The sequence below is a fragment of the Micrasema longulum genome, unplaced genomic scaffold (assembly GCF_059751315.1).
Source record: "Micrasema longulum isolate JH-2025_06_02 unplaced genomic scaffold, ASM5975131v1 h1tg001707l, whole genome shotgun sequence".
Classification (NCBI taxonomy): Eukaryota; Metazoa; Arthropoda; class Insecta; order Trichoptera; family Brachycentridae; genus Micrasema; species Micrasema longulum.
In genome coordinates this window covers 56642-70665 of record NW_028278885.1, presented here as the reverse complement: position 1 = coordinate 70665, position 14024 = coordinate 56642, and the positions used below count along the sequence as shown (strand labels likewise).

The 14024-nt window shown below is 32.7% G+C and overlaps 1 protein-coding gene across 1 annotated transcript; it reads right to left on the bottom strand.

Annotated features, from left to right (window-relative positions):
- Positions 1-5754: 5754 nt before the first annotated feature.
- Positions 5755-13444, bottom strand: LOC148274270 (homeobox protein abdominal-A homolog). The gene has a single exon (XM_088237365.1). It carries the CDS (start codon positions 12905-12907, stop codon positions 12692-12694), a length of 216 nt encoding a protein of 71 aa, XP_088093491.1. The 5' UTR covers positions 12908-13444; the 3' UTR covers positions 5755-12691.
- Between the last annotated feature and the right edge of the window lie 580 nt (positions 13445-14024).

Below are 14024 nucleotides of genomic sequence, written 5' to 3'. Positions count from 1 at the left end.
AGTGTGTGACGGTCCATTCTCTCTGCGTATCCCTACAGAGAAATGGCGTGATGGAAGTAGTAATAATACCTATACAAAGGTAATTTAAATAGATATTAGAAAAGTTTTTTTATGTGCGAAGTAGGAATGTCAATTTGTTCATGCGATTATTCCTGCGTTTGTGCCAATAATAGTCATTGCAGTTTGCATATTATATCGATATAATTTTTTTATATTTTTAATTTTACACTACGCCCAGGGGGCATTTACTAAAAATACAGGTTTTTACCAACATAGTAATAATTTTAAATAAACAATAACACGATTTTTTTTTTTTTTAGACATGTAGAAACCAAAAAAGATACTGCGATGAAAATCAAAAGTATAAACTTTGCGTAGTAAAAAAAAGAAAAATATGGATATAATGTAACATGTTAAGTATAAAAATATGCATTGAAAAATAATAATGGAAACCAGTAGGGATATAAAGTCAATAGAAAAAATTAAAAACAAATTCTAAGCAATCTTAATTAATTGCAACAGAGATTTGTTTATTAAGACCCTTACAGGCATTTAATTAGTGTCATCTATTGCAGTACTTATGCACTTTGATTTTATGTAGACGGGCAATCGAATAGGCCTAACCGAGTTGCCCAAATTTAATTTTGGAAGCAATTATGACGGAACTATGTTTTTTTAATTTTTATGTAACTAAATATTATAAAATTCATGTAGCTAAAAATTTTAATAAATAAAATCGGTTAAAAATTTTACTAAAAATATGTATAAAAAAATTTGTACTTTAAATAGCTTTTACTTTTTTGTGAAAATAACTTTGAGGGCGCTAAAAATAATGTATTTTTGTTTACAACTTTTCGTCATCATCATTCCCTTTCCGCAAATCATGGTGCATAGGGCACTGGATTGGTACACCAATCGCAGCATATCTTGGTCTTTTTTTTTGTTACACGAAAATAATGTTATCAGTCCTCCACTTCAGGTACCAGTCCAGGGACTAAGAAATATTCTAGTGTGAAAACACCATTTAAAAATTATTTCATATCAACCATGTCGAGAATCGATCCCGAAACCTCTTGTTTGATACTCAAACGCGCTGACCATTACACTACGAGGCTGACAATTTTTACTGCTGTTAAAACATTTACATAACATGACTCATTTCACATACATTTACGATTTTTTTTACATATATTAACTTATTTTGTGTCCGAGCGGAAAAAAATATAGTTCTGAGTGTAAAAAAGAACCAGAACCCTGGACGAGCATTTTCGACTCGATGGCTACTCTCAGGCAAAAGTCTTAAATAAAGACATCGATAAGTCCGCCTCGTTGTGTAGTGGCTGGTGCATTCACCTACCGTTCTTGAGGTCCTGGGTTTGACTCCTGACCGAGAAATATTGATTTTAAAGGTGGCTTTACACAATATTTCAATTTTCCTGGACTGGCACCTAAAGCGTAAGACTGATCATCTTACCTCCCATGTAACAAAAATACATACGCCACAATTTGCATGCCAATTTAGTGACCTATGCACCACTAGGTGTGGATAGGGAAATGATGATGATAATTATGAATAATTACGAATATTCTAAGTTTTTGAAATTTTTATTTCATAATGTATCTTTCCAAGGGTCGAACAAAATGATACTTCGATGCAAACTAGGCACTACAACCCAGTTTTCGTACCGATTTTTTAACAATATGTATAAAATACTTATGAAAAATATTCAGATTATAACAATTCCACTATTGGGCTATTAAGGATGAATGATATGACAGCGGTGAATAGAAATAAAGGAAAGGGAGGTAAAATAAGATCGGTAGTGGTGGTGGAGGAGAGGTTACAAGGGGAGAGTAGGAGAGATTGGTTATTTAGGGGTAAACTAAAATTTATTAGACATCTTCTCCGGCCTGTGGAGAATTAGAAAATGGCAGGTTTATTCTCGTGTAGCTTCAAGGGGGTGTAACAATAACTAACCCTACTTTTCTTTTAATGCCGCCTTTCAAAAAAACTTTGGGCGATGGACCTCTAAAGCTGATTTATTAAAGAAACTTTTCACACACATTAAAAGCTTAAATATGAATAAAATAACACATTATTTATTATTTTAGCATTTAATTTGTGGAAAAATATTTTGAATTTATTCAAAATGAAACATTTTGCAAATTTATGAAACAGTTTATACCTGATGATGGGTCATTGAAAACACCTAAAAATAGTTGTTTTTTTAAACATATTAAACTGTTTTATGGTAAAAATTACAAAGTGTTTAATTTTAAATAAATAAAATGATATTTTCGTCTTCTTTTATTACTGTATTGATAACTTACATGGCGCCTTTTTGTAATAAAATACCACAAGTAGTGACTAAAACATAGAAACTGTCAGCCTATTGGCGTAACAGTCAGCGCGTTTGCCTACCATGCAAGAGGTCTCGGGTTCGATTCCCGACATGGTTGATATGAAACATTTCAGTTCAAATGAACGGGTGTTTTCACACTAGAATATTTCATAGTCCCTGGACTGGCACCTGAAGCGTAAGACTGACCATTTTACCTTTATGTAACAAAAATGATCAAGTTACGCTATGACTGGTGCATCAATTCGGTGTCCTATGCACTATAAGGTGCGAAAAGCGAATTTTTATTTTATTTATTTATTTTATTTTATCATAAATACAATTAAATGTTCACTTTGCCTAGCTAACAAGCATACATACCCCGTTCCAAGCTAGGCAATTACATTTTAATAGTTTAAAAGTTAATAAAAAGCACAGATTAATAAAATATAATAGGAGAATGGTGAATGATGATGAATATTTAGGAACACAAAATTTAAGTTAAACTTTTTTTTTAAACAATTTATTGTGTCATCACATCCAACGGATTTATTCAAATTTTACAATTTAGAAAACAGGTAGGTCTTAATTTTTTCCAAAACATCATTCCACTCTTACCGTTTTGCATTTCTGCTGGGAAACCGTTCCATACTATATGGGCTGTGACCGCAAATGCGCGTTCACCGAATTTAGATCGCCGGTTGCGTATATGGACAGGTATGGCGGCCTCCGTAGAGGTTAAGACACTTGAGTCACGCACAAAAGGTTCCGGGTTTGATTCCCGGTCAACACAACAATCAAAATTTGATTTTTCTCAACCCTGTGTTATCTGTAATGTAATTCACCACTATTATTGGCATCCTGGCCTGTTGAGGTGCAAAACAAATAATGTATTACAAGTATTGCCACATCTTTATATATTTCTAGAATTTCAACCGTCCATGCGCTCAGTAGCTGCAAGACTTGTTGTTATCTAAATTCTAATTTTATAAATTTGCTTTTTATTTCGTTTTTAAAATATCACTTAAACTCTAAGTTTCATTGTCAAATAAAAAATTTAAAAAAATAAATGTAAATAGGGGCTAGATTTCTTATTATGCTCTGTAGCTGCAAAACGTTCTGTTATCTAGCTCATATATATCATAATTGTAATATATCATAATTGAAGACGAGGAACTAGAATCCCAACCGTCCATGCGCTCTGTAGCTGCAAGACGTGTTGGGATATTTATTTATTGTACAGCGCCCTTGAGGTGATTTTCACAAAAATGGCGCTATATAAATTATCCAAACATTATTATTATTATTACAGCTCAGTGCATCAGAATTCTGTGACTTTTTCTGCGAAATGTTTATTATTGTTTTCCTATCCGCAAAATGTGGTGCATGAGACACTGTGTTAGTACACAAAATAGATCATATTTCGATCAAATATTTCATTAAAAAAATTACATAAGATCTTTGAGGATAAGTGACCAATCATGTTTCAGGGAGTATTCTGTAGTATTTGATAGTTCTATGAATTATCAAATACTACTATCACTCTCATCATGCCATTTCCCCGTAGGTGTAGGCAGAGATGATGGATCGCCATACGCGTCCATCCTGACATACGTTTCTAGCTTATTCCACAGTCATATTTCTTGTCACACATGCCCTTCATACGGTTGTGTCTTTTTTTGACATGACCAGATTGAGATTTCGATTTACCTGATCACGCCACGTCTTCTTTGGTGGTCCACATCCTACGTTGTTAATCATTCTCGCCAGACACCTGTATTACCAGTATTTCGTCATCCATTTGTTCTACATGACCAAACCATCTCAGTGTCCCTTTCTTAATCTTATCAATTAAACCTATATCAGATTTGCACTCTTATCTGATTTCATTCATTGATTTCCACCACATTTGTCTGATCGACCGCATTCCTCTGCCAGTTTCATGTTTTACTTCCTAACGTAAGTGTTGGGAATAAACCCCCGCTGTGCGCTGCCAGTCTATCTTCGATTGACAAATTTTTCACACATCAGAAAAGAAATTTACTATATCATCAGCGATTGATTCTGGCAGTATGAAACGTTTCAAATCTATGTAGGTTCAGAGATCATACATTTGGCTTGCCGGCTCCTCTGCCTAGAACCAATATCCTTCACATTTGGGAATCATCGATTTAGTCATGTCATGCCTTTCTCGATCTTCACCGTGTTCTGCATCCATTAACATTAGCAATGTAAATCTTTTTGTCTGTTCTTTCGTCGTTCATTCGCTCTACATGTCCAAATTAACGCTGGACTCCTTTTTTGATTTCGTCGATAGTGCTTTGTGCTAAGTCTGTGGTTCAACATACCAAATGCACGGATCTGTGCATTTTGGCATATTTGTGCACCCATCATTCAAATTCAAGTTTATTTGTTTTACCAAATAACAAAATATTTCAGGCGTTACATTTTGGACAAAATTCAAACCAGGAACCCTTAAACAATGGTTCGACATTATTAAGGTATAATATTCTCCAATAGCAAGAGTATTTGCTTCAAACATTGTTTCGCTGAAGTGAAATATGTCAATCCCGAAAGTTATAATGTTCAGCTGCCTGACTGCTCTTCCAATCGGCATAACCAGAGGCAGGTTAATTTTGATGACCGAAAGGTAAAACAGTTTGTGCTGATGCTGTTGAAGATAACCATCAGGAATATAAAAATTGATTACTCTAAAAGGACGAGTTTTCGATAAAACCTCTCATCAGTCTAAAAAAAATAGGGCAGTGTGAGCCCATTCTTCTGAGTTGCAAATTGTCGGTTCCAAGCATGCCAAAGAATAATGCAGTGGGATCGAGCCACGGATAAATACCATACTCCCTGATGTAGAGATCATGGATAGTTTACTACACATTCGCCTGAGAGATTGCATTTCAGCAGCATTCTTTCATCCTTGTTTATCCAATCCTATATTTCGCTTCTTTATACGACAAGTTCGCACCAGGACTCCATTGTGAACGGCTTATTTCACCTGCTGCGACATTTATTTGTCATGGTTTATTTTAATGCTCCATTTACCCTGTTCACGGAACTCATTCTTCCGTCAATATCGGGTTGTGGTCCCGTGGCTAGTGTCCCGGACTCGCGGCTCAAAGGTCCGCGGTTCAAATTCCACTCTACCATAGCTTAATTCCCATTTTATAACAGTGCGTTATTTGCCACTCGTTGAAAATGGCCCTCAAAATGAAATATTTGTGTAAATCATAAGATGGCAAATAAAATTTTAAAAAATTCTTTAGCATTTCCAACCACGGTAAACATTCTTCCCAAATACAAAAATCATATTTTCATAGCGCCCGTCGTATACATAGTCATAAAACTTATTAAATTAAAATCATTAGCAATGGACAGGGGGATTTATAATTAAAATAACGTATTTTTGTTGACTTTTTTATTTAGACATACTGTACATGTTACATCATATAGAATTGTTACATACAATTTAATAGGTGTCACTTAACCATAGTTAAAGATCAAGTTCGGGAAGTTACATCATAACAACTGCAGTGGCCTTATAAACTTCTGTGTATCTAGAATGTTCGAGAACAAAACATTAATTCACACATACTTAATTTTATTTCTCATGTCATGAAAACGAAAACATTTTTATCACTGTCATGTTATAATTAGTGTCAACTGCATACATAATAAGTGCAACCTAGAAAACTAGGTCTCATTATTTGTATTTGAAAATATTCATATAAAATACAACATTTCACTATTAATTGGTTGGTGCCAATATAAGTTTAAACGAACACATGTTATGTTATTTAATCGAAAGAGAAAATTCTCGCCGTGAGTGGGGAAAATATTTATTTTCAAAACGATTTGAAAATGTAGGGAGTGAAACATAGCCTTGTTTACAAAACTTTCGACGTACTATAAATATTGTTCATTCAACTAACTGGCTGTAATTTTTTTAAAGTATTTTCATGCGTTGCCTAGTAGGGAAAATATTCAGCCAGATGAAACTCGCCTACGTCAATAAAGGTTTCAACTCTTTTACTTTACAATCACAACAGATGGAAAAATTTGGATGAATTAAGAAATGTGGATGTGTAAAAATGCTTTATTTCTCTGTGGCAATATTTTTTTTAATTGACATCTAAAAAGATTTCTTTTTTATTTCAACACAAATATGCTTTTTCAGTAGGGATGCATCGGCATGTGTTTCTGCCAATTCGATATTGATAAGTACCCATATTTAAAAAAAAAGTATTGGTTATATCAACATTGACACAGATAATAAATTTAAAAGAATGTGTAAACTGTAGACAACACACCATTGAGGTTGCTGATATAAATTTAATATACTCAAAAGATGTACGGAAAAAAATTAAATGTTCAGAAGTTGACAATTGTAAAAGTTAAAATAATGGCATTTTTTCTAAATTTTTGTAGACGGGTTTTAACCCCCAATAGAGTTATTAAGATTAACATATTACAACAGAGGTGGATGAAATTTTAAGTAATGTAATATGGAAGTCTAAGCATTTACAGTAATTATGGCCGGTCATTGGCTAGTCTATGCGGCCGCTTTACACGCTGCGTAACATTCAACATTCTGACTGCTAGAAAATCCATATTTATCATTTTCTTCCATGAGTTGATTTAAGTTAAGGGACTGAAAAACGTTATTAATGCGGGTGATATGCATCTGACTGAATTATTTTAGTTGTTATAACGAAAAAAAAATATTTTCACGTGTTGTCTAGAAACACACGGATGTTCAAACATAATGAATTACTTCGAAGTCACTCAAACCTGCCACTGCAAATATTAAAACTTCCGTATTTTCTTCTCTTAAATGTTTTCCATTTCTGTTTTATTACGTTCATTAAAATTCACATTAATTCGATGCCCGATCAATATTTATACTTGAGCATATTAAAAAGATACCGGGGTAGAGGTAAAGCACGAAATTTAAAACGTATCGGTGCATCAGCAAATTAATATCGAGTAAATACAAAAATATTGCTTATACAGCCGTATCGGATGCATCCCTACTTTTTCGTTAGTGAATTTGTATACCACTTTAATTTTAAATGCAGTCAACCCCCCTAAAACCCGGTTTCCATATAACGCGTTTTTCGTACAAGACAACATTACAACAACGTAAATGACTTAAAAAGTTTTCGAAGAGAAAACATCTTTAGCTCGATATAAAGAGGTTTCGGTAGTTACAAAATAAAACTGCTTTCGAAAACCAAGATGAAAATTTGGAAAGTGAATGGGATTTTCGGCGCATGTAATATCGTCGCTTTAGTTCGTTTTTGTCCAACAGACCATATTTAACTAAACTGAGTTAAGTGTACAGGAGTTCTGAAAAATCCTTTATTTGTGAAATTCAACTGAAAAATATATACAACAATGTTTTGAGTATATCCAAATGCTTGCAGACTGGCTGGATTTTCTACCTAGGGAGTTGTTCAAATTTAAATTTGTTGCAACAGAGAGGGATGTTACACAGTGTGTAAATTTGCCACTTAAACCAGCCAATGACAGGTCATAATCCCTGTAAATACCTAGACTCCCATATTCTCTTCTCAAAAATAATTTCCCTCTGTGTTGCAACAAATTTAAATACGAAACTATATATTTTGAAAATTGTTGAAGGGGTTTTCAACGAATTTTGTAGTAAGTTGAGGTCATTATTTATGCTTGTTTCGTAAAAAAAACTCTATTTCTGCAGATTTTTGTTTTGCTCTGTTGGACAAAAATGAACTGTAGCGACGATATGACAATGATGCCGAATAAAAAGCTTCTAGTGTGTATTAAATTACGTTTTTTTACAAAAACATTTTTTTAGTTTTTAGTTTTACTATATGAACATTGTATCGTATTTAATAAACCTTCACTTAAATACTTAAATTTATAAATGTTCATTACTATTTGTACTTTGTTTCTATACAATTTTTTTTAAACGTATCCTTTTAAACTAGGACTCTGAGAATGAAATTTGTATAGATGTATGTAATAAATAAAAAAAACCGGTCAGAATTATGTACAATTACATTATTCCTAAAATTCGTTTACCGTGGTTTTTATAAAACGCGGGGCGAATGATCTGATTTGTATTGATTCCGAGTTTCTTTTAGCGCGGTTTTCGTATAACGCGGCGGTGGTTATAATGATTGATTGATTAGTATCAATTAAACTTGTAGTGCGATTCCCAAACAACGCGGTACGAATTAATCGCGTTAAAAGAGGGTTGACTGTATATACTTGTACAAGTTGAGGTCGTTACTTCGAAACTAGTCAAATATCTGTGGTTTATACAAATTTAGATAAATAAATGAATTTTTATGTTTATCCTGAGAACAAATTTGACATTATTTTGCTCATTATTAATCATTTCTAGGGTTTTGTTTTTAGTCAAAACAAAAAAAGATTTAAAATAAAACTATGTTTAGGACAAAAAATACAATTTGCACCAACCAATTAATTTCACGACATTGGTAAAATTTTGTAACATGAAAAATACTAGGACAGGAAAAACGATAGATTGAAGTTCCTTATACAAGATTTACGTATATTATTTTATCAATTTATCTGTAAGACAGTTTCCTATCTAATCTATATATCTACTTTTGTGTATTAAGATCTACGGCGATTGTATATTTTATTCTTCCATCAGCTTTTGACAGCAATAAATATTATTTTTATTGGACAATACAAGTAATTTTGAAATATTTTACTCTATAGATGCGCCATAAAATACATAATACATACAACCTGCTAAAAATACGATATTGCTCATATTTATTTGAAAAAAATACATTTGCAACACTAAAAAAATAGATCGGTAAAGAAAAATGATAAGTGAACTAGCTAGATCACATAAAAAAAGAAAATCTATTTAAAAATCAATATCTAATCCACTACAAAATTAGTTCGTAGTAATCTATGCACATAAATTACTTTATTTTAGGAAATATAAAACAGCGTTAACGTAAATGTAGTCTAGCTATCAACCTATTTAATAAAAAAAATGCTTAAAAGAAGTCAATGCATAATTAATAATTACTACAAGTTTATACACCATTTTTTACTCAATCAGAAATACTCATTTCTAGGATTCTATATGAATCATAATAAATACATATAAACAATATTTAATCACTATTTCTAAATGCAATCTTAATTCGGATGCGAGAAGTTTTTTAATAAGTCAATTGTTAGAAATAATAATGCTTTATTACACGAAAATACACGAAATATTAAGCAGGTACCAGCTTGTTAAAAAATACGGATATTTAAAAAAAAAAACTTTATTTACGTAGACGATTAAAGTGTTTTATTTTTTATTATAAAGAGATAAACCTTGACTAAGCTTAAACCGGGGTTGGCAGTTTACACCTGCGCTTTGCGAGCTGGTATTCTAAAATACGTATGTCTGTATTTTCATGCAGTTCAACAAAAAGTAGTTTTTACATAAATAAGACATTAACATGCATAATAAACAAGGTATTCTTCACAAATAAAATCAAACATCTTCCATAAAATCAATCGATAATTTAAATGATATCTAATAAGTTTTTTTTTGCTTAAAAACGTATTTGAAAACGAAAGAAAATAATGATATTTTTGTTTATTTCTAACACATTCATTCAATACTACATAACAATAAGGAAGACAAAATATAGAATAATAATTAAATAAAAAATAACGCTTTGAAGATTAGTCAAAAGAACAATTATTGTTTTATTTCTGAAAAACAAAAAATCTATCACAGGCTATCGCTTATGTACTATGTGTTATGTGGGTTCAAAAGCAAATACATTGTTTTCTACGTAACTTAAAACTGTTTTTTACAGTTGTAGAAAAATAAGTGACAGTTTTAACTTACCAATAATCTTATCATATGGCAAGATATTTATTAGGTTTAAAAAATAATACATACAGTATGACCTACTCTTGGACTGGGTGAAGATAAAATGAACAGTAAGTTTTGGAAAATAAAAACAATTTTTTACATATCGTCGCATTGATGGAAAAACGAAACAAATCAAAAACGGAGAGTTTTTTAGTGCGACAGTACTACTTATGTTATATAAATTGATAAACGAGATTTTATTATCACTTTTCTGTTAATGTGTTGTATTATTAAAAGCCACTTGCAATGCCAGAACCAACCGAGATATTCTATCAATAAATAAACAGTCATACATTCATAATAAACCTTAGGAATAGATACAAGACGAAGATAAAACAGACATAAATAGCGCAACTTTGTATTTTGATCCGTATACATTTTGAAAAAGAAAACAGAAAAAATTATCAAAGCCCAAAATAAAAAAGCAACAAAGAAATTTAAGATAGGAATAAAAAAAAAGAGCATGTTTAACTGCAACTTAATCACTTACATTTATAGTGTGAAAAAAAAATAATTTATCCATCAAAAAAAACAAATTTACGTACATCTTTTTAAAATCGGAAATATTAAGTGAGGCCTAATTTAGATGAAAGTATTTTTTAAAGTTTTAAACCTTTTGGATTTTCAAAATATCGAAACATTTCACTCATGCCAAAGCTTACCAAAGAATGAAAGGATAAATAACAAAGCCTGTTTTCCTATAAATAGCTTGTTATTTTATTTTTATGATAGTTTAATTTACAATTTATATTAAGACAGGGATTAATTTCACCAGTAGCCTATTTATCTTCTACCCTGACATCAATTTACGTATAATATTGAATAAGTGAAAACACTGCTCAAACTTTTTCACTATTTGAACTTTTACATTAGTTTCTAAAATCTTTCGCATAAAAATTATACATACTTATTTTTGTGGATTGCGATTGAAAAGGAGGATTCGGTTAAGAAATAAGAATTAATTTTAATTTTTCTTCTTATTGAAGAACGCTAGGAAAGAAGGTGTCTTTTTTTTACGAAACTTTTGTAAGATCCGACGTCGGAAAATTTACTTTTCAAAAGTAAATGATTCAGTTAAAAAAAAAACTTTTACAAAGTGCAGTAAAGAGCTGCCTCAAAAAATAGTTTAAAAAATCTGCGTTTTACGTTCAAACAACTATCACAACATATAAAACATGAACAAACCAAAATCTTAACTACTTATTTCCTAGATACATTTGTAAAATCAATGAGTTTTATTTAACAAATAATGTTAACAGTCACCCACCCCATTCTTCTCACTGGATAAAATATAAAGAACACAAAGTAACAAAAGCATAAGTATCGACACTTAACTAAGGACGAATGTTTAAATTTAATTTAAAACAATACGAGAAATCTTTTTGCTGAATTCCACAAATGCAATAAAACGATAATGTATAAACACTTTGATCGCGACAATTATCACTATTCCTCCTTCAAAGATCCTCTGTGGAATGGTACAAAAATATTTCAAAACGTTTCTGCAAATTCAAAAAGATAAACTCAAAAATTTTAATAACTTAAAAATATTAAATAATACACCAGAAGTGGACGTCTTATAATCCATCGGCCATCTGACTATTCGGAAACTTGACGAATTATTATCAATAGTTCATTTTTTATGTTATTTTCTCATGACGGGTTCACTCGAAATAAAAGTGTACTTTTCATAAAGTATGGGAAAATGTAACTAATGATCTAATTAATAAATCAATTCTTATTGTTATTAATACAATTTTGAACTTTGCCTAGATCCAGTAAGTTCCTGGTTTCAATCATAGTAATTAGATAATTTCCTAAGTCTACTTATATTACTTAAACCTAGAATTTTGACGTTTATAAACTTAATAACTAGTACGTATTTGAGACGATTTGTGTGTAATATATTGTATTTATACATTAATTAAGATAGTTAACCGTAGCGTCATAACTCAGGTGCGGTAATGTTCTGTACGCTCATACCACAAGAAAGAATACGGGAAACAATAAATAGCGGTAAACTTCGAATCTCATTTCTGGTCACACGCATTGAACTACGTCACTCTTATCACCCGCTCCGCTGACGATCAAGTTAATAATGGCAACGAATAAATGCTTCAAGCACACCTACGGCGGGGAGCTCCGCCCGCTCGGAATATGATATAATTACACTAATGGATACAATATTTTCTCATCTGTTTTCACTGGGATGTATATTTGCTTCACGTAAAAACACGGACGAATTAGGAATTTTCACAAAACGTCGCGCGGCGCGAGCGCCAGTGACCGGTAGGAGCAGACGGCAGTCGGCAGTCGGCAGGCGGCAGACGGCTCAGCTGAACTCGCGTCTCGCCCGGCGCCGGCGCCCGCTCGGTCCCATTTTTTACAAAATGTCTTTTGCACTGTCTTCCGCGCCTCGCCTTCTCCCGCCGGGTTCTTACGTCGGGACTTTGTTGACTGCCTTGAGCAGGTCTGCCGAGCCCTTGTCCAGGCCGAGCTTCAGCGGATCGTGGTGGTGCGAGCCGTGGTGACCGTGGTGCTCCATCTTCTGCTTCTCCTGTTGCTGTTGCTTCATCCTGTCCTGCTCGTCCCTCTCGCGCCTGGCCTGCTCGTTGATCTCCTTCACCGCGCGCAGTTCCTTCTTCAGCTTCATCCTCCGGTTCTGGAACCAGATCTTGATCTGCCTCTCCGTGAGGCACAGCGCGTGCGCGATCTCTATCCTGCGCCTGCGCGTCAGGTAGTGGTTGAAGTGGAACTCCTTCTCCAGCTCGAGGGTTTGGAACCTCGTGTAGGTCTGACGACCTCGCCGCCGCGGACATCCGTTGGGCCCTGAAATCAAGCGCCAGATTAATAAACACACTCCAATTAATTATTTCCTCACGTACGCGTACAACTGGTACCCACGAACGTACCTGGGCACACTCACCCAACTATGGCCGTTCTAATCATTACCATAATACGGTTTTACCGACATAATTTACGTACTCAGAACACAAAAAAACAACTTATTTAGTCGGGTCATAAATTTTCCGTCTCGTAGAGACATTTATGAGGAAAACCGTATTTTAAATTATTAAATTTAAAATTATTGAGATACTTAGATTTCAATTCAAAGTTCGAATTGAATCGAATAAATGAAGTCATCAAATGATTTTTATGGTATTTGCTAAAATTCACGCGTTAAAATTAAATTGCGAACGTTTTTTATAAGATAAAACTTAATATGCATTCTTATGTTAAATTAATTGGGATAACAAGAAAATATATACGATTCTTTAAATCGTATGAAATTGTGTTTTAAATACAAAACAATTCAAGCACATTCATATTATTGTATGGCGTTTTATTTTAAATAAAAACAAACTTAAATCTGAAATATTTCATTAATCCTCCAATAAAGAGCAATTTTATTTTATCCCAAAAAGATCCCTGCGTAAATGCAAAAAATTTGAAAATACTGTAATATTTTTTGTCTGACAATCTACCTGTGTTACGCATCATTTTATTATCTAAACCTTTTCTTAAAGTCGTTAAAATCTACTAACGAAAAAATGAATTGTAAAACATGATCCGTCAAGAATAGAAGGGTAATAAAAATAGTAACCTACCCTGTTAAAAATAAAGCCTTTGTATTAATTTATTATGTCATGTAAAAAGCGAAAGCAGCCTACTTCGAAAACTATAAAAGGACTTTTTCTTTGACCGCCGATCCTGAAAGGGTTTGCGAATTGTGCAAAAACTTTCTAATTTTTATTGTTTCCCAAAGAAAG

What these genes read in the sequence shown, in the direction of transcription:
- LOC148274270 (XM_088237365.1), bottom strand. Translation starts at nt 12,907, where the DNA reads ATGAAGCTGAAGAAGGAACTGCGCGCGGTGAAGGAGATCAACGAGCAG.